This window comes from Delphinus delphis, chromosome 4 (assembly GCF_949987515.2).
Source record: "Delphinus delphis chromosome 4, mDelDel1.2, whole genome shotgun sequence".
In the NCBI taxonomy this organism is placed as follows: domain Eukaryota; kingdom Metazoa; phylum Chordata; class Mammalia; order Artiodactyla; family Delphinidae; genus Delphinus; species Delphinus delphis.
Genome location: NC_082686.1, coordinates 84,215,307 through 84,240,424, shown reverse-complemented (window position 1 = coordinate 84,240,424; position 25,118 = coordinate 84,215,307). Strand labels below are relative to the sequence as shown.

At 34.8% G+C, this 25,118-nt stretch overlaps 1 protein-coding gene across 7 annotated transcripts in view; it reads left to right on the top strand.

Annotated features, from left to right (window-relative positions):
- The window catches only part of ATP11B (ATPase phospholipid transporting 11B (putative)), a 132,746-nt gene that overhangs the window by 61,016 nt on the left and 46,612 nt on the right, over nt 1-25,118 (top strand). For 5 of the 7 annotated variants that reach the window (XM_060011062.1, XM_060011066.1, XM_060011063.1 and 2 more), the window contains 13 exons: nt 2,114-2,356; nt 3,399-3,574; nt 4,072-4,140; nt 5,696-5,769; nt 5,843-5,946; nt 8,787-8,968; nt 10,463-10,666; nt 15,919-16,072; nt 17,882-17,984; nt 20,635-20,780; nt 21,975-22,034; nt 23,583-23,710; nt 24,886-25,024. In XM_060011062.1, the coding sequence (XP_059867045.1) occupies nt 2,114-2,356; nt 3,399-3,574; nt 4,072-4,140; nt 5,696-5,769; nt 5,843-5,946; nt 8,787-8,968; nt 10,463-10,666; nt 15,919-16,072; nt 17,882-17,984; nt 20,635-20,780; nt 21,975-22,034; nt 23,583-23,710; nt 24,886-25,024 (1,782 nt within the window). Of the gene's footprint in view, nt 1-2,113; nt 2,357-3,398; nt 3,575-4,071; nt 4,141-5,695; nt 5,770-5,842; nt 5,947-8,786; nt 8,969-10,462; nt 10,667-15,918; nt 16,073-17,881; nt 17,985-20,634; nt 20,781-21,974; nt 22,035-23,582; nt 23,711-24,885; nt 25,025-25,118 lie in introns of those variants that run through there. The other 2 variants (XM_069540645.1, XM_060011067.1) reach the window with 1 other exon arrangement.

The following is a 25,118-nucleotide window of genomic DNA, read 5'->3' as shown; positions in this document are numbered from 1 at the left end:
TTCTAGGTCTTTTTTAAACATTTCTTGCATCTTCTCGATCTTTGCCTCCATTCTTTTTCTAAGGTCCTGGATCATCTTCACTATCATTATTCTGAAATTTATTTTTGGAAGGTTGCCTATCTCCACTTCATTTAGTTGTTTTTCTGGGTTTTTATCTTGTTCCTTCATCTGGTACATAGCCCTCCGCCTTTTCATCTTGTCTTTCTGTGAATGTGGTTTTTTTACACAGGCTGCAGGATTGTAGTTCTTCTTGCTTCTGCCGTCTGCCCTCTGGTTCCACCTATCTTTTGATTTCTTTTATTTGTATTGTAATGTTTTTAATTTCTAATATCCTAGTATATCTGAATGGTCTTTTTTTTTTTTTTGGCCACACAGCTTGCGGGATCTCAGTTCCCCTACTAGGGATCGAACCCATGTCCCCGCAGTGGAAACGCAGAGTCCTAACCACTGCACAGCCAGGGAATTCCCAGAATGGTCGTCTTTTAATTACATCTTATTCTTGTTTCTTGAATATAATCTGTTCTTTCACCTCTCTGAGGATATTAATGACAGTTTCTTTAAAGCCTTCTGCTAGTTGCATTTTCTCAGTTTTTTCCTAGTTCCTTTCTCAGTACATCAGTTCCGCTGTAATGTGACATATGCATTCCTAAAATCACTGTGCTATGCAAAATTACTTAGTAAAAACCACAGGGCTGGGCTTCCCTGGTGGTGCAGTGGTTGGGAGTCCGCCTGCCGATGTAGGGGACACGGGTTCATGCCCCGGTCCGGGAAGATCCCACATGCCGCAGAGTGGCTGGGCCCGTGAGCCATGGCCGCTGAGCCTGCGCATCCGTAAGCCTGTGCTCCGCAACGGGAGAAGGCCACAACGGTGAGAGGCCCGTGTACCGCAAAAAAAAAAAAACAAAACACACAGGGCTTATGGGAAAATGGAATTGGGATACAACAAAAACTTTGTCAGTAACACATTTAAAATAAAAAAATAAGGGCCTCCCTGGTGGCGCAGTGGTTGGGGGGTCTGCCTGCCGATGCAGGGGCGCGGATTCGTGCCCCGGTCCGGAAGGATCCCACATGCTGCAGAGTGGCTGGGCCCGTGAGCCATGGCCGCTGAGCCTGCGCGTCTGGAGCCTGTGTTCCGTAACGGGAGAGGCCACAGTGGTGAGAGAGGCCTGCTTACCGCAAAAAACAACAAAAAAGATAAGAACCTAATGACAACAGGACTTGCTAGATTATTAAGAAATACATAAATACTACAATAAATATGGCACTTTATCTTGAAAATGACCTGAAGTTTTCTTGTGAAAGTGGCCATCAGAAGTATTGCAATTTGTGTGTTATTGTGAAGTATTGGAAGGAAGGTTGTCTGAAAACAGAAGGAAAGTATGATACCAGATGTGAATGGTTATGGCTGATAACACACATGGTGACCTGAAGTAGCTGCTAGCTGTTTGAGGTTTGTATATTTCATGTATGCTGGATGCAGTTTTCTGTGTTCACCTAGTGTTTCTCACAGATGAAACTGTTCATAATCAAACGCAAAGTTCATATTATGCTCAAATTGTTCCCTTATATATCAGTCTCATTGTAATAAGTTCTTGTGTTTTCAAGACAGTGTTATCGTGGAACTGCCTGTCATTTGTTTTAGACTCTCTTTGCCTTTTCATGTAAGGGGATATCCTCAAATGAATGCTAATCTTTGGTTTTCTTTACAAGTCCAAAAGTTTTCCCTAGAAAAGCCTGGCAGCCCAGCTGTTTTTGGGGGTTATCCCCAAATATCAGTATTGACTTTTCCTCAGTTTACCCAGAGAGAATAACTGCAGTTCGTATTTCTCCTGCTTGTTCAGCAGAAATTATCAGTCAACTCTACAGATGAACATGAACCTAAAGATGCCACAGACTTCAAAGAGTATATAGATTTTAAATATTTTGTATTACCCTGTTTTGTTTCTGTGGCATCTTTAATTATTTGCTTGTGCTCAGATTATAAGTAAGACTTTTAACATGAGTATATCAATGTTAATAGGTAAACAACTTCAGGAGCCAGAGTACAAAGTTTTTTTGTTTAACATAATGCCCTGAACATAAAGGTTTGTTTTCTTTTGTTTTCTATTTCTAGGTCGAGTATGTGTTTACAGACAAAACTGGTACACTGACCGAAAACGAGATGCAGTTTCGGGAATGTTCAATTAATGGTATAAAATACCAAGAAATCAATGGTAGACTTGTATCTGAAGGACCAACACCAGACTCTTCAGATGGAAACTTATCTTATCTTAGTAGTTTATCCCATCTTAACAACTTATCCCATCTTGCAACCAGTTCCTCTTTTAGAACCAGTCCTGAAAATGAAACTGAACTAGTAAGCAATTTTTAAGTTAATAAATAGGAGTTTCATTTGAAATAGTAATTCTTTGTTAGTTGGTGGGTTGTAGGAGAAAAAGTTTAAGTGTTAGTGGGGCAAGGAATATACATTTGAAATGTTTAGCCTTTGATTCAGCACTGAAAATTTTTAGTCATAAGCCAGTTTGTCACTTAATATGCATCTACGTTAGGGAGGGAGGCTCAAGAGGAAGGGGATATGGGGACATGTGTATACGTATGGCTGATTCGCTTTGTTGTGCAACAGAAAGTAACACAGTATTGTGAAGCAATTATACTCCAATAAAGATCTATTAAAAATAAATAAATAAATAAAATGTTCCACTAAAAAAATATATATAGGGCTTCCCTGGTGGCGCAGTGGTTGAGAGTCCGCCTGCCGATGCAGGGGATGTGGGTTTGTGCCCTGGTCCGGGAAGATCCCACATACCGCGGAGCGGCTGGGTCCGTGAGCCATGGCCGCTGAGCCTGCGCGTCTGGAGCCTATGCTCCGCAGCGGGAGAGGCCACAACAGTGAGAGGCCCACGTACCGCAAAAAAAATAAAAATAAAAATGTGTGTGTGTGTGTGTGTGTGTGTGTGTGTGTGTGTGTGTGTGTGTGTGTGTGTGTATGCATCTACTTTAGTTCTCTGGTATTTAAACGGGACTAAGTTAAAGAAAGCCCTTTCTGCCTTGAAATAAAGAGGACTTTGTTAAGGAATAGAGCTTAATAGAGTTTTTGAGATCTCAGTTCTTCCACAAAAGAGTTTTCACCTTTACTTGCAATTTGTTTATGCCTCCTAAAAATATACTCAGATGTTGAAGGGTCATAAGCAAATGTGACATTTTACTCTTGGGATTCAGAAGCAACCAACTGTTATTTATGCAATTCAGAATTGTAGCACTCTGGTTCTACGTCTTAGTTTATCAAATTATGAGCTGTATTGGCTTTTTTTAGAATTTTGTTTCTGGTTTCCTACATGTTCCTACATGTTTTTTGGTATTGGTATATTTTATTATGAATATTAATTATGTTTCTACAGATTAAAGAACATGATCTCTTCTTTAAAGCAGTCAGTCTCTGTCACACTGTGCAGATTAGCAGTGTTCAGACTGATGGAATTGGTGATGGTCCCTGGCAAACCAACCTTGCACCCTCCCAGTTGGAGTACTATGCATCTTCACCAGATGAAAAGGCTCTCGTGGAAGCTGCTGCAAGGTAGTTTAAGTTTAATTTTCAAATCTTCAGAAAAATACCTTTTAAATGAAAATGTGAAAATGCAAGAACATAATTTTAAATTCTCAGACAAAATTGAGAAACATAAAGGTATTTTATTTTATTTTTACACTTTTTTTACACATAAAGGTATTTTATTTATATGTATATTTACACATAAAAGTATTTTAAATGAGAATTTGAAATGTCATTAATTTTGTTGTCAGGCTTGCATTAAGTCATATTTTGAAGAGATCTCTTTAAAAGTCTGGTTACTGTGAAATATGAACAATATAATTTGTGAGAAATACTTGTGTATGTATTGTTTTGGATCTACTGTCATCCTTCAAGTTCTTAAAAATAATCCTATACTCAAAGGAAATAACTTTAAAATACATCTTAAACTTATATTTTAAATGATTTTATTCAAGTTAGTTATATTGTGAATTATAAAATATCATCCTTTAAATCTTATATTTCTTTCTCCTTTTATTCCCTAGATTTGGCATTGTGTTTATTGGCAATTCTGGAGAAACTATGGAAGTTAAAACACTTGGAAAACTGGAACGGTAATTTTTTTCTATATTGTAATTTTCTATATATTAAGTGTTTAGTATAGAACAGGAATTGTTAAACTATGACCCAGAAACCAGATCTGGCCTACAGCCTGCAAACTAAATTACATTTTTTTTTTTTTTTTTTTTTTTTTTTTTTGCGGTATGCGGGCCTCTCACTGTTGTGGCCTCTCCCGTTGCGGAGCACAGGCTCCGGACACGCAGGCTCAGTGGCCATGGCTCAGGAGCCCAGCCGCTCCGCGGTATGTGGGATCTTCCCGGACAAGGGCACGAACCCGCGTCCCCTGCATCAGCAGGCGGACTCTCAACCACTGCACCACCAGGGAAGCCCCCTAAATTACATTTTTAAAGTGTTTTCCAAAGCAAAAAAATATGCAGCAGAGATCATATATGGTCTTCAAAGCCTAAAGTATTTACTGTCTGGCCCCTTACAGGAAAAGTTTACTGACACCTGCTCTAGAATGATGTCAGTATTACATTGTATCTCATCATGGTAGTAACAGTATAATACTCTGAAACTTTCATCTGTATTTTAGCTTAATGGTTCTTGAATTTACTTATGTGTTTATTTTTACACATTCTTAGGATAATGAGTTTTGTAAATTTCTACTCACTAAATAAAAACTTCCTTATCTTTCCTATGATTTTTATCTTTCAAACATTAAGGAACTGTTGTATTATTTCCAGTATTTCCTCTGTTTGATAAATTAGTCCATTCTTATCACATTCATATCTTTCGTGGTTTTATCATTTCTGATCATATCTCAGCTCCACTTGTGCTTTTCCAGACTATGCTTTTCTGAACTAAATAGTGCCCAGTCTTTGGCTACTTTTATCTGGGAGCCTGTCTAGCTCATTTTATCAACTTATAAACCATTCTACTCAGTGTTTTTCTTTGAGATGTGCCAAAACATTCCATATGTACATCATTGTATAAATTCATCTAGAAGACTTTTCAATCCACACCTGACCCATCCACACAAATTCTTTTACAGCTCCCTAGAGAGGCCTTTGTGTCCCCCAACTGCACACACATGCCCTGTCGTAGGTTCAGAATCACTGCTGTAATGAGCCTCTGTTACTAATGTGAGTGTTCGTATTTCTCAGGTGTGTTTAGGCAGAAAAAAGAGTTGAGAATCAGTCACCTTTTTTAGTGAGGAAAAACATGAAGCTGGGCAGATATGTATTCCATTCCTTGCTGTGCCATTCACATGCTTATTTGACTTAAGGTAAATGAGTGTATCTTTCTGAGTTTAATAGTCCTCACCTGTAAAATGAGATAAGACCTACCTCCTTTGGTTCTCATGGGTATTAAATGATATAAGGTATGTAAAGTACGTGGCATTTGGTAAGTACTTAATAAATGTCAGTTCCTTCTTTTTCTGTCTTGTGTTATTAATGACTCATAATCCATCATCTTGAAAAATGTAACTGAGATTAATTTCTTGTTCTAAATTAACCATTTTATCTTTTATAGGGATTCTTTCCAAATATTCACTTAATATTCAAAAAAGTACAGATTTTGTCTTTCTTATTTTTTCTTCCTTAGGTACAAACTGCTTCATATTCTGGAATTTAATTCAGATCGTAGAAGAATGAGTGTAATTGTTCAGGCACCTTCAGGTAACCAATTTAAATGTTCATGAATTTTTAGTTATGTAATACTAAGAACTTAATAACTCATTTTTCTTTTTAGGTGAGAAACTTTTATTTGTTAAAGGAGCCGAATCATCAGTTCTCCCAGAATGTATAGGTGGAGAAATAGAAAAAACAAGAATTCATGTAGATGAATTTGCTTTGGTAAGTGCAAATTTCTCTAATTTAAAAACTGCTAAAAATATATATATATATGAAAGATTTGGGGTTTCATTTTTGCATTAGTATTTTATCAAAAATTATAGAAATTCTGCAGTTCTGTTACATTATATGTTGGCTCCTCATTCGTTGGTTAAAATTTGACCTTTTTTAACCTGCTAAAATATGTCTTCTCTTTGCACCTAGTACAGCCAGAGCACTTATGGCTACAAGGACCACTCAGATTGCTATACTAAAAAGGGAGGGACTTCCCTGGCAGTCCAGTGGTTAAGACTCCGTGCTTCCATTGTAGGGGGCATGGGTTCCATCCCTGGTCGGGGGATTAAGATCCTGCATGCTGTGCAGCATGACCCCCCCACCAAAAAAAAAAAGAGACGTACAAAAATCCCAAGTATGTGTAGAAACTGGAACCCTGATAACATTGCTGATGGGAATATAAATGATATGGCCACTTCCAAAAATAGTTTTACAATTCCTCATAGAACATAGAGTAATATAGAGTTACTATATACTTGGTAATTTCACTCCTAGGTATACATCCAAGAGAATTGAAAACATACATCTACACAGAAACTTGTACTTAGCAGCTTTATTCCTAATAGCCAAAAAAATGGAAACACCCAAATGTCCATCAACTGATGTGTCATATCCATATATGATATGTGTCATATCCATATAACAAAATGTTATTTGGCCATTAAAAGGAATGAAATACTGATATATGCTACATCATGGATGAACTTTGAAAAGATTGCTAAGTGAAAGAAGCCAGTCACAAAAGGCCACATGTTCCATTTATATGAAATACCCAGAAAAGACAGATTCATAGAGCCAGAAAGCATATTAGTGGTTGCCAGGAGCTGGAGAAAGGGGGGAAAGGGAAGTGTCTGCTAATGAATATGGAATTCCTTTTGGGGGTGACACAAATGTTCTGGAATTAGATAGTAATAACAGTTGCACGACTTTGTGAGTACACTAAAGACCACTGAATTGTACTTTTTAAAGTGGATTATGGTACATGAATTATGTCCCTCTTAATAAAAGAATAGGAAAATCTTACAAAAACAAAGTGCCACAATTCATGTGAAGAGGAAACTTATTAAGCAGCTCCGTCTCAGTCTTAGAGCCTCATGAGCTCTCATTTCTGCATTTCTATAAATGCTGCCCACCTGCCTCCTTTACTTACTTATGGTTTCTTTTCTCCCATTACTTTCTATTTGTTTATGGTCTAGTTCATCTACCACGCTGTAATATCCATAAGAACAAAGGCATTGTTCTACTTTTTTGCGGGGGGGCCGGGGACTGCGGTGGGTCCTCGTTGCTGCCTGTGGGCTTTCTCTAGTTGTGGCGAGTGGGGGGCGCTACTCTTCATTGCGGTGCATGGGCTTCTCATTGCAGTGGCTTCTCTTGTTGCGGAGCACCGGCTCTAGGCTTGCAGGCTTCAGTAGTTGCAACATGTGGTCTCAGTAGTTGCGGAGTGTGAGATCAGTAGTTGTGGTGCACGGGCTTAGTTGCTCCATGGCAAGCAACATCCTAGGAAGATGTGGGATCTTCCTGGATCAGGGATCGAACCCGTGTCCTCTGCATTGGCAGGCAGATTCTTAACCACTGCACCATCAGGGAAGTCCTATTCTACTTTTCTGTCATTTTAATCCAGAAAAATGCTGGCATGTAGTTGGCACTCAATAAATGTTTGTTGTGGAATTAATTAATTTAGTAACTCTCACAGTCTCTTAACTGTTATTTAAGAGAAGCAGGTGTTTATAGGTGTAGGTCATTTGTAAATCAAGGAATGACAACATTTAGAAATCTGCTAAGTAGTGTCGTATAGTATTTTAAAACTTTTCCTTTCTGAGTCCTGCTATTAGAACATTTATTTTGGGTTTTTCTGAGGAAAATGTGTTGCAAGAAAAAGAACTTTTGTAAGCTTTCAGATTTAGATACCAACTTCCAAATATTAACACCATAAGAAAAGTTTACACCTGGTAGAATCAGATAATCAAATATATATTCCTAAGTTTTGTGAAATTCCAATTCACCAGTAAAGGTATAATGATACAATTTAAAATCATTCATTCAGTGGCTCTAGAAAGTATTGGTTGGTTGATAATGACCACTTTACAGGCTTCTTTATTTGAAATGTGAATTTGTCATATCATGAACCCTCAGGAAATTATAGTCCCCTTTGCTTAAAAAAAAGTTCTTTTAAAGTAGATAAAAGTGGGGACTTCCCTGCCAGTCCAGTGGTTAAGACTTCACCTTCCAATGCAGGTTCAATCCCTGCTCGGGAAGATCCCACATGCCTTGCGGCCAAAAAACAAAAAAAAACACATAAAACAGAAGCCGTATTGTAACAAATTCGATAAAGACTTTTAAAAAAATTGTCTAAAAAAAATAAATAGATAAAAGTGGAGTTGTAGTGGTTAAAACAGGAGAGAAGAACCTGGGGCTGCCTCTCTCTTGACAATCCTAAAGGTACCATTATAGAACTTTTTGGCTTTCCTGGTAAAACATATTTAAAATCACAGGTAGATCGTCTTTATGATCCTGTCTAGGCTCTAATGTTCTACAATTCAATGACCTTAATTTTTTTGAGCAACTGTTTAGGAACTCATCAAAAATTGCAAGAGCTATGATAATATGTGTCCCATAACTCAGACTAGGGTTTTGTGACAGTTTATTTATTTCCTATCACTAGATGATAGTACTTTTTAAATTATTTATAGTTGAATTTTGGTAATGGGGTCCTCAGTTTATTTCAGTGACTTCTTAATTCCCCATTAGTTATCTTTGTTCAATTTTTGTCTTTAATTTTCCTATTTTAGAAAGGGCTAAGAACTCTGTGTATGGCCTATAGAGAGTTTACACCTAAGGAGTATGAGGAAATAGATAGACATTTATTTGAAGCCAGGACTGCCTTGCAGCAACGGGAAGAGAAATTGGCAGATGTCTTCCAGTTCATAGAGAAAGACCTGATACTACTGGGAGCTACAGCAGTAGAAGACAAGTAAGTATCAGACAAATAGGCAATATCATTTTTCTCTCATAAGAATTTTTCTAGCCAAGTGTTTCTAATTTATGACAAATTCTATTTTTTAACATTTTATACTTAATATATTTAAAATGAAAATAGAGAATTAAAGCCTTAATTTTTCCCAGTCCATATATATAATTTTTGTTCTAGCCAGCTATCTGAAATAGTTGAAAGAATACAGCCATGTATAGTTTTGCCTGTAGTCTGGAGTTTTTAGACTATTCCTCAGTGTTCCATACAAAGATTTTAAGTTCCTGCTTAATTCTCCAGCCTCACCTCTTACCACTGCCCCCTTCCACTTTACATTTCAACAGTACCAAACTGTCTAGTTCTCTGAACGACAGCTATAGTTAAAAGTGTTCTATTTTGTGCCTTTTTTCGTTGCCAAGGCTGTGCTTTCTGCCTGGATCATACTTCCCTTATCCATCTGTGAATACCTATTCATAAACCATAGTTCATATATCACCCCCACTCCAGGAAGACCTTTCCTAACCCCTAATAGTATTAAAAATTCTCTCGTTTGGAAAGCCTCCATGTTTTGTAGGTAGTTCTGTTGTAGTAGTTTTGTAGGCAGTATATTATTTGTTGAAGACTTTCTCCTCTGTTAGCCTGTGAATTCCTTGAGGTCTACTTATTCTTTGCCTTTGTTCCCAGCATCTCTCTCCATGTGTGTTTCACAGTTTCTTGAATTAAATTGAATTCTACAAATTAAGCCTATTGTTACGTTTTTCTCTACCCGCTAGATCTAAAGGTGCTTGCATTTTTTAAAATCTAGGGTTTCATTTACTTTTCAGTTGTCCTCATGAGATTTATGAGACTCCCTGAGGTTATATGTAGACCATTATTGTCCACAGTCTGAATTTTGAACTAATGAGGTAAGAGATTTTCTTGCCGAAAAAGGAGAAAATCTTCTAATTTGAAATTTAAGACTTTCTAAGAAAATGAGTTTATGAAGACTATATAGTTAGTTGGTTCTATAAAAATCAGCTTTGAAGATACACTCTTAAAATATGAAGTTGTAGATTTTACATTTAAGTTTACATAGTGCTCCAACATATCAATACCCTGTGAGCTTCAAAAAAACCAAATACATTTACAGTAGTATTATCAGTAACCAAAATGAAGGGAAGGAAACTTTACAATTGTGAGAATGCACAAATGTTCTCATTAAGGCAGTATTGACCCAAGCGATCATTTAGTATCTGTCACCTAAAATGCCTCACAACTCTGGAATTCCCATTGTGACAAACGTGTTAGCACACAGTTGTAGATTTTATATTAGCCAGGTGGTCACTAATTTGGTTATTCCTATTTTTTCCCTAATGGAAAAAAATTCAATTATATTACTATACTATAACATCCCTAGGTTAAGGAGTTCGGAATTACCTTACTTTACTTTGTGGTTCATACTTTAAATACAGTCAAAAAAATGTTCTCTACTACTAATTTTGTTTCTTTTATTTTCAGACTACAAGATAAAGTTCGAGAAACTATTGAAGCATTGAGAATGGCTGGTATCAAAGTATGGGTACTTACTGGAGATAAACATGAAACAGCTGTTAGTGTGAGTTTGTCATGTGGACATTTTCACAGAACCATGAACATCCTTGAACTTATAAACCAGACGTCAGACAGTGAATGTGCTGAAAAGTTGAGGCAGCTTGCCAGAAGGTAAGAATATAATTACCTGTATCATGGAGTTCAGGGGCCAGCAAGCTATGGCCCATGGGCCCAAATATGGCCCACTGCCTTTTTTACAGCCCATGAGCTCAAAATAATTTTTACATTTTTTAATGGATGAAAAAGAAGTCAAAGAAGAGTAATATTTCATGGTGTGAAAATTACATGAAATTAAAAGTTCGGTGTCTGTAAATAAAGTTTTATTGGAACAGAGCCACATTTGTTCATTTACACATCATCAGTGAAGGCTTTTGCACTATAACAGCACAGTTGAGTAATTGGGACAGAGACCTTATAAAGCACCTTTCTCATTTCTCACTGCTGCTTGATATATACTACAAATCACAGCGACACAATTATAACTTGTTAATGTTTTCCGTGCCACACATTTTGCCCTATGACATTTTAGTATATTTTTATTATCTGTATTTAACCATCATGTCCAAACATGAAAAGAAAAATGGAATTTTAATATCACACTCTTAAAGCATAGTGGAGTGTTGATTATTATCAAATTAGGTGGCAAAGAATTGTGTTTATTATTCAGTGATAATATGCTTTAATATACTGCCTGTTTGAAAAGACATAATCAAAAATGAAATACAAAATCTCATTACAGATGGTTCTTTTGCAATAAAATGTAAAATTTCATTACAGATCAGCATTAACACATGGACATGTGCAATTGATTTTGATGATAGGAAACATGAACTTTGAACCCCAATTAATCAAAATTAATTGGAGTTCTTCCCCCTGCAAAATAAAAAGGTTTCTGTTCTCCTCATTAGTAGACTTCTATTACTTTAAAAATTGTACTTAATTTTTTTTTTTTTTTCGCGAAAAGGAAAGATTTATTACTTGCAGCAAGTAAGGAGAACACTGGGGATCTTTCCTAAAATAGTGTCTCCCCCAAACAGCAAACTTGGGGAAGTTTTAAGTTAAGGGTACATGCATATTCATGAAGGAGCTTGAGCAGAGGAGAATTCAGCATAGAATTGGGGCCACGATTGATAGAGTCCAAGCTTTAGTTGATTGAAGTCATGTGGGTCAACATCATCATTCCATCCTCCACCTGGGTGCGGGCCTTAGTTCCCGTAGAACTCAAAAGACTGGCCTCAGGACTTAATGAAGCTCGGGTTCTTGATGTCTCATCACAGAAAGAATTCAGTGAATGAAGCTCGGGTTCTTGATGTCTCATCACAGAAAGAATTCAGTGAAAGACAAAGTGATAGATAAGAAGTGGATTTATTTAGGGAGAAACACTCCACAGACAGTGTGGACCCTCTCAGAAGGCGAGAGAGTCCCTTAATTATTACATTTTTTACTTAAAATTATTTTTGTCAAAATTTGTTTCCTCTTTTGTAGCATAAGTACCTACATAATATCCTCAATTTAGCCTCATGGCCCACAAAACTTAAAATCAAAATGTTTACTTCTAACGCTTTACAGAAAACATTTGCCAACCACTGATGAGGTTCACATGACCAAACAGGGAAATTAATCTGCATTTTACTGTTCAAAGATAATTTCATAGGTATTTATTTTCTTAATGCGTTCTCTTTTTCTCTAAATCTGCTTTTTTCGGTAAATCAACTTTATTTAGGAGCCCCCATTTAACACAGTCAGTTGTTTTTACAATAAATTAGGAGTGCTTCAGTGTAAGCATCAGGGTTGCTTGTATGTAGCCATCTAAGATATTCTACAGGTACCTGTCTTTGCAGTCTTGTAATATTAATGCAGAAAAACAAATGCGAAAAGACAATGCCACAGTTGTCAATGTACATTCAGTGCTTGATTTACATTTGTTATGCAGAGATGGATGTGATACTAAACTCTGGATTTCATCAGAGAAAAACTTACTTAAGGAATGTTTTAAAGAGACAGTACAGCTCTCAGAAGGGTCTTTGCTTGAGCTCAAAAAGGTGATTAATTTAGGTAATTATACTACAGTTTTGGAGCAGTGCCAACACTATTGTGATTGCTTAAACATTTAAGTATCATAATGTCAAGAACTCCCTAAAACATACAGACTATTTGCTCAGAATCATTTACTTCTTAAATATTACTCCTGATTTTAAAAATACTAAATGTTCATTTAAAAAATACTGAAAATGGTAAAGAAGATATGGTTAATAATATAATACAGCCATCTAAAGATAATTATTACTTGTATTTTAGAATTTTTTTAAGTCTTCTATATATGTGCTTTTAGTGAGTCTGTTAAGATCATGGGTATTGTTCATTTCCCTTTTTGTACAAAAGCTGTATTATAAAGTGAAGGTTATACCTTAAAATGAATTTTAGGCTTGCTGTGTGAAACTTATGTTTTAGAGATACCATCTTTTTGGTGGAGTACGTTTTCTTTTCTTTTTTTCCTTTGGCCATGCCATGAGGCTTGTGGGATGTTAGCTCCCCGACCAGAGATTGAACCTGGGCCCTCAGCAGTGGGAGCACAGACTCTTAACCACTGGACTGCCAGGGAGTTCCTGGAGTGCATTTTCTGAGTTAACCGTGTAAGTCAATAGGATTTTGATTTACAGACTTTCAGGAAGTATCTATTCTAAAAATTTTGGGTATAGCAAAAGAATTCCATACCTTTGAAAGCTTTAGTGTATATATCCAGTCCTTCACAAACATATAATGATTGTCTCTTATCTGGGCATTTGGAACAGAGTCACATAAGGTGTATTTATTCCCAGAATACTTACAATGTGTAGGAAAAACAGAAATAAATATATTGTCATAGACCTATCACAACTGAATTGTAACTGAGGCAAAAACAGAGAGCTGTGGGTAGACAGAAGAGGGAAGCTTAGCCTGAGCTTAGCGTAGGCTAAGTTCTTGCTCTACATTAGAACTCACGACTGTGTTGTTTCCAGCGATGAAATGTAAACTGGTCAGAGAGTAACACCAAGAAGCAAAGCGGGCAATGTATGCAAATTCCCAGAGCTGAGAGATTCATTCAAGGAATTGATAGTAGTTAAATATGGCCAGAGAATGGAATAGATGGGAGATGATGTGGGAAGTATTGAGACATGAGACTACAGAAATAAGCAGATGCTACCTTACTGTGTACCAGAACTGTGAGCTGGTTTTCCGTACTGCATAAATGTCACCCCATGGATTGTGAGATAGTATGCTGATTTATGACACCTGTCCAGAGGAAAACCTAAGTTAGTATGCTGTGGGAAGGTTGCCAAGGAAAACTGATCTGATCTATCCTACTCTTGGCTGCTACTTCTTCTTATGAGGCCATGTGCTCAGGCAGTGCTCACGCTGAATGTATTGGAGGCAGCAGAGGCTGCTAAATAAGTTCAGCCAACAGGGAGGAAGAATAGTTTAGGTGCTGATTTTGGATATTGGAGAATTATTAAAAGAAATATACATTTTTTAAATTTTATGTTGTGAATGTTGTTTACCACTTATTAGTTGTAGTGCAACACAGTAGTTGTTAGGCATACTATGAAAGACATAATTTTAACTTACAGAAAAGAATTAAGTATTATAAGACAAAAAATTACAGTATTTATTTAGTTTTTATAGCTTGTTGCTCATTTAATAGTCTTCTCACTTGTCATTTAAAATTTGAGGGTACAACCACTATGGAAAACAGTATGGAAAAAATTTTAAATAGAACTACCATATGATCCAGCAATTCCACTCCTGGGTATTTATCCAAAGGAAATGAAATTACTATCTCAGAGATATCCACACTCCCATGTTCATTGCAGCATTATTCACAGTAGCCAAGAATGGAAAGAACCTAAATGTCCATTGTTGTGTGTATGGATAAAGAAAATGTGATGTGTGTGTGTGTATACACACACACAAAGGAATATTATTCAACCATAAAAAAGAAGGAAATCTTGCTTTTTGTGATAACATGGATGGACTTTGAGGCTTTATGCTGAGTAAAGTAAGTCAGAGAGAAACAAATACTTATATGTGGAATTTTAAAAAGCTAGTGGTAGAAGGGTGGTTGCCAAGAGCTGGGGTGTGGGGGAAATGGGGAGATGATAGTCACAGGGTACAAACTTATATATAAATTTATATATAAGATGAATAAGTTCTGGGGATCTAATGTACAGCATGGTGACTGTAATTAACAGTACTATATTATATATTTGAAAGTTGTAAAGAAAGTAGATCTTAAATGTTATCACCACACACAAAAAAATATGTGAAAGGATGGAGGTATTAACTAACCTTGTTGTGGTAGTCATTTTTGCAGTATATATGTGTATCAAACCATCATGTTGCACACCTTAAACTTATATATGTTATATGTTAATAATATCTCAATAAAGCTGAAAAAAAATTGAAAATGTATGGATGTTTCTCAGTAGCAGTCTTGCTATACTGTGAACCCAGTGGTGAACTGTAGTATTTTCCTTTTGGTGGATTTAGTGCAATGCTACTTTGAGTGCTGGCCTTTAGCAGCATAAGAAGCTTGCTCCAGAATGTAAATCTGTATATACATATACTGCTTCTTTCAGCGAGAAACTCTTATTACCAAAGGAGGAGCAGGGTAAAGCAGTTGAACAAAATAGTGTGCTCAGTAATACAGTTGATTTACATACTGATGCAAGCTTCTTATCTTTCTTTTTTTCTTCTTCTTACCTCTTTCTTGTCACAAGTAGTTTGCCCAGTTGCCAGTAATTAGGTCATGCTTTGGAGTAGTCCTCGGTATAGTGTATGCCCACAAGAGGGGTGTTATCCATGTTCCACCGTCGTAATACCTGGCATTACAGTCCATTGTAGGGTTAAATATCAAGAGACAGTTATGATTCCTTCATTCCTTTCCTTCCTATGGTGAATCTAGCTTGTAAATTTTCCCGAACATTCTTGATGTCATTTAATTTTTTAAAATTAGAATTTGCTAAATGTGTAACTAGTAACTTTTTTTATTTTTGTAAGACTTTCCATAGTCACAGTTTGGGAGAATATCCTCAGATTATGTATTACAGTTCACATTTTAGAAAATATGGTTACTGCATGTATATACCAATTCATTGTAAAAATGAACATCGTCTGTTTTACTCATCATATCAGTCACTCTCAGTTCTGCTTAATCTTAACTTTCAAGTGATAGAACTCAGTTTGTTCCTTGACATGCCAGTTTTGTAACAGTGAAGTCTGAGTAAATGATCCATCTTTCAGTAAGAAGCTTTTGTTTACTAGATGAGTCTGAATAATATGGCTTTAAAGTATCTTACAGAGAATATAATTATTTTCTTTTTTAGAATTACAGAGGACCATGTGATTCAGCATGGTCTGGTGGTGGATGGGACCAGTCTGTCTCTTGCACTCAGGGAACATGAAAAACTATTTATGGAAGTTTGTAAAAATTGTTCAGCTGTAATGTGCTGTCGTATGGCACCACTGCAGAAAGCAAAGGTATGTTTATGTCATAACAAGTCCCATAAATATATTTAGATTTAAAAGTATTCTTCGGACTTCCCTGGTGGCGCAGTGGTTAAGAATCCGCCTGCCAATGCAGGGAACACGGGTTCGAGCCCTGGTCCAGGAAGATCCCACATGCCGTGGAGCAACTAAGCCCGTGCACCACAACTACTGAGCCTGTACTCTAGAGCCCGCAAGCCACAACTACTGAGCCCATGTGCCACAACTAATGAAGCCCGCATGCTTAGAGCCCATGCTCCGCAACAAGAGAAGCCACCGCAATGAGAAGCCCGCGCACTACGAGGAAGAGTAGCCCCCACTCGCCGCAACTAGAGAAAGCCTGCATGCAACAAAGACCCAAAGCAGCCAAAAGTAAAATTAATTAAAAAAAAAAAAAGTATTCTTTAACGTTAATGCCTCATATAGTTCCATTTGGTGGTATGCAGTATATGTGTCTTACTAGGGGTCAGTCACTTCTCATAATATGAATTTTAACCACGTACATTAGGCCTTTGGAAATTTCACAGTGAATATTGAAGTTTCAACTATTCATAATGACCTAGAAATAGATCATTGTGACCTAGAAATGACCACGTGGTAGGTAGCAGTTTGTGATTTTCCTGAGACATAAATTTGAACTGTGATAACTGAAGTCTCACAAGTTAGTTACTTAACTGGTGAGGGAGCCTATAAGACTTCAGTTCATCTGCACCTCCAGGTGGTTCTGTTGATCTGTGCTTATTCTTGCATTCTTACGAAGTGATAATTCTCTTTGTTAAAGATAGCTGTTGAGTGATAAATAGAACTTTAGTAAAAAGTTGAAAAGCCAATTAATTCTGATATGAAGCTATATACAGGAATTATTTAAAGTTCAGCTAACTATGATTCAAGTGATAGCCTATACAAATATTTTTTGCAACTGTAATCTTCACAAGGATACCCTTTGAAATGCACATCTGAACACATTTTTTTACATATAGGTCTAAAAAATTTTACATCCAGTTTTTTTGGCTTCGTGGATTTTTTTTTACAGTGCCTATTTTATTACTATTATAACCCATGTATTTCCCCCAGTCTATGGAGACTAAAACCTGAGACCAAACAGAGCTAATGCCTAGATTCTTTTTTTTTCTTGGTTGCGGCGGGTGGGCCCCTTGATTGCAGCCAGCAGGCTCCTTAGCTGTTGCATGCTAACTCTTAGTTGCAGCACGCATGTGGGATCTAGTTCCTGACCAGGATCGAACCTGCATCCCCTGCATTGGAAGGCGGATTCTTAACCACTGTGCCACCAGGGAAGTCCTCCTAGATTCTTTATAAAAGTATATTCAAGTATTCCAAAGAAACCTTTCTTTTGATTTTATTGAATTTAATTTTGATTGCTTTATAAAATTTTAAAAATTTTATTACAAGAGAAAATAATTATCTTTCCCCTGTATCAAATGAAAAGAATAATTTCTTGAGAAGGAAAAAAAATTGCCTGACAAAGTGCAATTAATTGTAATTATTTTTTACACAATTATTATTAAGCTTTTTACAAATTTAAACTGTTTAAAAGATTCTTACATACCATCATAAAATCCAAAGATAGTACTCTGTTTTTCTGTGTCATTTCTGAAAAACATTCCTAACATCTTAATGGAGACATCCCTCAAAAAGTGAACCTCAGTGCCTACTATCGTCTAATATAAACATTTTTTTCATTGCTCTACCTTTCTTACAACAGATCGTTTCAGATAAATGACTTTATATAAATACATGAAGATTTAAATTTTATCTAAAACTAATTAGTTGTATGTCTTTCAGGTAATAAGACTGATAAAAATCTCACCTGAGAAGCCTATAACATTGGCTGTTGGCGATGGTGCTAATGATGTAAGCATGATACAAGAAGCACATGTTGGCATAGGTGACTGATTTTTTCTTGAATTTTTAAAAAGTTGGTTTAATCAATTGGTGATTTTGAATTTTCCTTTTGTAGACTAAAGCACAATATCAAATATATGAATGAACACTAAATGCAGCAGGGTAATATATCACAGTGTATTTCCATCAGAAAGCTATTATAACTAAGCCCAATATTTAGGATATTTTACTTCCAAATTTTCAAGGAAATAAATACCACATTAGTGAATTTTATCTTTGCCAATTCTCCTTCCCAATAAAGTAACTTTACTTTTACTTGCCATTTTGTACCTTTTAAAGTACTTTTACACATTATTTTATCATTTTAACACTCTAAATTTGTGACTTACATAGTTACCCTCATGGTTTTAAATTCTCATTTTAGAATGTTATTATTATTTACTTTATTCATCAAAGATTCTGCAACTTATTTTAAAGATAATTTTAGAGACAGGAAATTACACGAAACTATGATATAATTGTAAAATTTCAAATACTTTCTAATTTAATAACCTTCATTCTTATTTCTTTTCTATTTTTGCCTAAAATTTTTATTAGATTCAGAATACTAAAATCACTTTATTATGTTTAAATTATCAGTCATTTCCTATTTAAACCATATTCTGACCTGACCTCCTCGATAATTTTATTGAGGAAGGAAAAGAGAAGAGTATGGGTTTTTTGTTGAAGGATAAAATTTTAGAGTTAGAAAAGAGGATACTCCTCACTCTGGAATTGCCTATGTGATGAGTAGTTATTGGGTCTAATATTTCCAGTGTATCTCTCAAATCAACTCCTTCCTCTTTGGGATTATTAACTCTTCATTTTGAAAATTTCATTTTCTTTCTAGTGTGTATACTGTTGGTCCCCAGAAATCTTCATAGTAATTTGATGATAACTTCCTATACCATATGTTAGAGCATAAAAACTACAGTATTTATAACAGTTTGATTCTAATATGGTAACAGCCAGACCAGTGAACAGAATCAGTTCAAACATCTGGAAATTTAGTATATAACAAAGGAGATGTTTCAGATAAGTAGGGAAGCAAATTATTTGATTAAAATATGCTGATATAACTAGTTAATTATTTGGAAAAAAAAAGTGGGTTCCTTTCCATTGCTTATAGCAAAACAAATTCCAGGTGGATTAAGGATTTAAATAATTTTTGCTTATAGCAAAACAAATTCCAGGTGGATTAAGGATTTAAATAATTTTTGAAGGCCATAAAAAATAATAGGAAACTTTAATGAATAATCCTGTTATTTGAGGTGTGGAAGGATCTTTTAGGTACAAAACCAAACAAAACAACTAAAAAGGAAAAAGATCAATATGTGTGGCAGAAGTAAATACTTCCCATAAACAAATTTTAAAGACAAACTGGTAAGGAATATTTGCAAAATAGATGACAGTCTTAATCTTCCTAATATGTGAGGTCTTAACAAATTAAGGAGAATAAGGAAAACATTCTAGTAGAAATATGTTGAAAGGTGTGAGCCATCAGTTGTCACAAAAGGAGAAATCTAAACAGAATACTAAATGCACGAAAAAAATGTTGTCTTTCTAATAATTAAAAGAATATAAATTAAAATTGCTTATCAGATTGGCAAAAATTACAAAGATTGATAAAACCTGGAATTGACAAAGGTATAGATTAACAGATGCCCTTATACGATGTTAGTGGGAATGTAAATTGGTACACCTGCATTATTATGTATAACAATTTTAAATGTGTGCCTGTTGACCTAGCAATTTTGCATCCAGGAATTTCTTTTAAGAAAATAAATGAATATGTTAACAAACACATATGTTATAAACAATGTCCATAATGTAGTAAGTGACAAAAGCTGATTACAAAACAAATAATCCCATCTTTATGCACTCGTTTTTATATATTTTAAATACACATACATGAAATACACATAAGGAAAAATTCTAAAAGTATATAGACCAAAAATAGTGGTTTTCTCTAGGAGTTGTGAATATAGGTGATTGTCTTTACCTATACATTTTGGAACACTTTTATGACAAAATTAAAAAGTTTTAATTTTGAAAAATAATTTTTTCAAAGCTGCTTCCATATTGAATAAACAAATTTGGCAATAACTTTTGAAACCTAAAGAATTATAGTAACCTAAAAAAAAGTTCTCATATTTATCAGATAAAATTATGTACTGATTTCAAGTAATAGTGTACATTTTCCTTTTAAAAAGCACACTGTGTTTGACTTACGCATGAAAGTTTTAAGACCATTAAACGTGATCATATTTGCTTGGTTCAAATTACTCAATTTGCATATTTTTCATGTTAATTGGAAATAGTGAAGTCAAAGCTGTTTTATAGCATTCTCTTCATTAGAATTTTTTTTTAATGTTCTTAGATCCTGAACTTTTAATATTATTTTTATATTAATTTTATTCTGATTCTTTGAAAATTGATATTACATGCCTGGTATAAGTTACAGCTTTGTGTTAATTACATATTTGATTTAAGGGGAGCAACCTTTTGGGAATCTATTGTCTACTATATTTTAGGGTATAGTGATCCTAAGTCCAGGTTCAGCTGCTACAGTTAATTAAGGTATTTGCAGATATATCATAAATATTACACTTATCAGTTATCAATGAACTTACCTTTTTGTCCCCTTATTACAGGAATCATGGGTAAAGAAGGAAGACAAGCTGCAAGGAACAGTGACTATGCAATAGCTAGATTTAAATTTCTCTCCAAATTGCTTTTTGTTCATGGTCATTTTTATTATATTAGAATAGCTACCCTTGTACAGTATTTTTTTTATAAGGTAAGTTTCATGGATATATTTTAGAATCAATTTCTAACAGAGTATTTGAGGTTTCAGTTTAAGGAATGCTATTACCATACAAATTATTCTTAAAATTTTTTTCTCTGTAAGTAAAACTAACAGTTTATGGAATATCCTTTTATTATTTTATTATAATAAATCTAATGTGTACTCACAGAAAGCAAATCAGTGGTTGCCTGAGGCCAAGGGTGCAGGTGATAGAATTGACTAGAAAGGAATATGAGAGAACTTTGCATGACAGAAAAGTTCAACTTGATTATGGTGGTGGTTACACAGCTGTGTGAATTTGTCAGAATACATCAAAATTCACACTTAATATGTTATTCTATGCAAATTAGAACACAATTAGTTTGATTTCTTTATTGTTATGTTGTCCTGAACCAGTAATAAATTTTAATTTTAACTCCAATATGATGATTTCAAGCAGAGGTTCTTAATCTTTTTTGAGATTACAAATTATAGAGATTTTAGATGCATAAAATAAAATATATAGGATTACAAGGAAACCAATTATGTTGAAACACTGTCCTAATCTCTTGACCCTTATGGGCAAAGATGGGGTTCTGTGGAATCCATATTAAGAGCCTCTGAGTACCAAGACATTTAATACATCAGAATGTCCTATATTGCGTATATTTCTATAATTAATTAATAGCTGCAACCCAGTGAAAGAACACAGGTAGATTGCATAATGCTAACAGATGATGGTGGCAGTTTTTTCCTAGCTTGTTATTATAACTTTTGCTGTGACATAAGGCTATTGAAATGGAAAGATGTTTTGATCGTTCCATTTGTTGTATTTTAAATATTTCTGCATTTTAAAGCAATTTTAGCTCTAAAGTTTAAGTAAACTTTTCTTATTGTACTATAAATGAAAAGTATTGAATAATAGTTGGTAGGTTATAAATTCAAAATTACGGTATTGCTTGGCAATGATAGGAGTCAAAGGTGTTTTCTTTCTGACATTTGTAATGCTGCCTAGACTACTTTTAGACATTTTTTAATAAAATGGGAATCCTATTTCCCCATTTTATACGGACAAGTTCTTATGGGCAGATCTACTTACCATATCAACTGATACTATATTTTTGGACTCTTAATAGCCATTTTTAGAAATTGTTTCTCTTTTAGACCTAAATATTTCAATTATTTCCATTTAATCTTGTTTTTCAGAATGTGTGCTTTATCACACCCCAGTTTTTATATCAGTTCTACTGTTTGTTTTCTCAACAGGTAAGTAAATAGAATCTTTTGTTTTATCCTTTTAAAGTAAAGTGTGTGTGTTCAGTTTTTTGTAGATACTTGGAGGGACTTTTTCCATTTTTCCTAGTCCTACAGATAACTAGACAAAACTTTTCTAATAGTGTATTTAATTAGCATAACATCCATAATATTTCTTTATTCTGATTTTCAGTTTGAAGCAAGTGTTAATACCAAAATATATTTTAACTCTGGATGCTTTTTAAAAAACTAGGTATTAACTCTTAATAGCTTATGAGAGAATTTTGTGAACTTTTTTCAACTTACGTGTAGTGTTTCTGCAAAATCCATATCAAGCCAGGCCAGATAATTATTGGAAGTTTACCTCATTATTTATTTTTTGAGTCATAGAATTTTTTTAGATTTGGAAGAAACATTAGTGATTGAGTCCAGGGATGACATACAGATTTCATCTCAGAAGGTAAATAATTAATAGAGGTTCCAGGAGTGCTGTATTGAAAAGGGTTCTGAAGCTATAGACTCAGAGGGAAAACTCTGTAATAGGTTAGCAGTAGCTATAATAAGCACATGGTGGGTCTTCTGTTGTATACATGTCACATAGAAAAGGAAATTGAAATCCGTAGAGATTAAGTAACTTGCCCAAGATCCCATAGCTAAACCATACTTGGACCTACCGCTTCTGACTGACTACCTGAGCACCCTTTTCACATACCACACTCCACATCTCTAATTGATCAAGACATTTATTCTAGTTTATTGAAATGACAAGTGTATTATTCTTAGGTTTTTTTAATGAGTTGTTTCTACCCTTAATCACTGTTTTCTCCTCTGTTTACAACCTATAACTCTAAATTTCAGATACCTGCTTGGACATTGATTGCCAGTAACAATGTTTGCTTACTTGGATGAAATAAAGAATGCTGTAAGAGCATGTGACAAGGAGACTTAACCTATTTTGATTAGGTTTTGGGGGAGTTTATAGTATAATTCGAGAGACAGTATCAATATTAAGAAAAGCAATATTCAAAGAATAGGCAAAGTGCTAAGCAATTAGTACCAACTAATTACCAACAGTAGCACATAGGACTTTAGAAGAAGCAGCTATCATCAGGAATTTGAGCCAGTGTTTTTAAGTTTCATGGATCATGGATTAAAGGAAGTGTAGGACTTAGATGGGAAGACAAAGCCATGAAAGCAAAACTATATGTGTAGCATATCAAGGGAATAATAACAAGCCCAGGATACATGTAGGAGAATTGTCTAAAATTACGTCACAGCGACCAAATTTGAGTATCTTGAAATATAGATCCAATTCACTATAATAGCAGAATCACTTGACATAACAAAATGTTCCAGATTCCACAAAGATTATAAATCTAGGAACATTATGTCTATATAAGAAACAAGTTGGAATTAATACAATGAATTTTGTGTAAATTAGAAAATATGTAATGTAATTTTTATATTTATTTTTAATATGCTTCTTTGTAATTACATGCATAAGTATAATAGTAATACATAGCTTAGGGTCTCAAAATTCCTACAAATTTCTCTTTCTAGACATTGTATGACAGCGTGTACCTGACTTTATACAATATTTGTTTTACATCCCTGCCTATTCTGATATATAGTCTGTTGGAACAGCATATAGACCCTCATGTGTTACAGAACAAGCCCGCTCTCTATCGGTAAGTGTTTTCCAGTATTAAATGTCCATACACTTCTTACTGCAAATAGTACATTACATAGTTATCAATTTTTGAAAGTATCTTAAAAATAAGCAGATATATCAAGCACTGTCTTGGTGCTTAATGCTTTACTGAGGAAGTACTTCAGTTGTCATATGGTTTATAATTGTTGAACATTAAAGAGAAGATTTGAATGATTTTTTTCCAATGTTTTTAGGAATGAGTAGTTTCATCCTAGGAATGCATTGAGCAGCTGTGTAATTTACACTTACTGCTGTAAACCAGTAATACTCTGTTTCATGGACACAAAAGAAGTTATTCAGTAATTAGTTGTCTCTGGAGTTCCTAAGAAATTAGTTCATGTTCTGGCACTGCCAAATTTATGAGTAGTAATTGATGCAAAATGCAGAGTTGAGGACATTAAATCTTCCCAGCTCCCCTGGGTTATTCCTTTCTCAGAACCAAGTAATCATAGATATGTGGAGTCAGCTCAGGACCAGCTTATGGTTCCCACATTAACTTGACCTCTACACTTACAGAGATATTCAGTTATCCAGAAATGGCAGTAACTTACCTTGATTTCCCAGGTTAACTAGGACTGGTCTTGACCCAAGATTGGCACAGATGGTTCTTCTCATAATAGCTATTGATAGACAGGAACTCATTCAGGAGCCTCAGTGCTGAACCTAACTCAGATGACTCCACTAAAAAGAAACAATCATGGCAAAATGACTGAATGTTTACAACAGAATATAATAAAGAGGAATTCCCTGGTGGTCCAGTGGTTAGGATTCCAGGCTTTCACTGCTCTGGGGCCCAGGTTCGATCCCTGGTTGGAGAACTAAGATCCCACAAGCCATGAGGCGCAGCCAAAAAAAAAAAAAGAATATAACAAAGAAAAATCAACTTTTCACAATTAAACTGAAGTATTATGCCTATATCATATTTCTTTATTAAATGAGAAAATGTATTTGAATATGTTATGAGAATTATAAGCTGTTACACAGATGTATAGTGGTTTGTAAATTAGGTTCTATTCTTTCTGCTAAAATTTTTAAGCAATTTTAAATTAAAAATCCATCTTGTTTTTTAATTATCAAACTGTAATAATTATTTAGTAGGTATAATAAGTCCTAATACATTTCTTTTTTTCTTCCTTTTTCTTAAATTTGCAGAGACATTAGTAAAAACCGTCAACTAAGCATGAAAACATTTCTTTATTGGACCATCTTGGGTTTCAGTCATGCCTTTATTTTCTTTTTTGGATCCTATTTTCTGATAGGGAAAGATACATCTCTGCTTGGAAATGGCCAGGTAAAATACATAGTTTTTTAAAGAACATTTTTAATAATTTAGTTTGGCTTTTGATAACTTTCTGTCATACAAAATAAAGTAAAATTCCATTTAA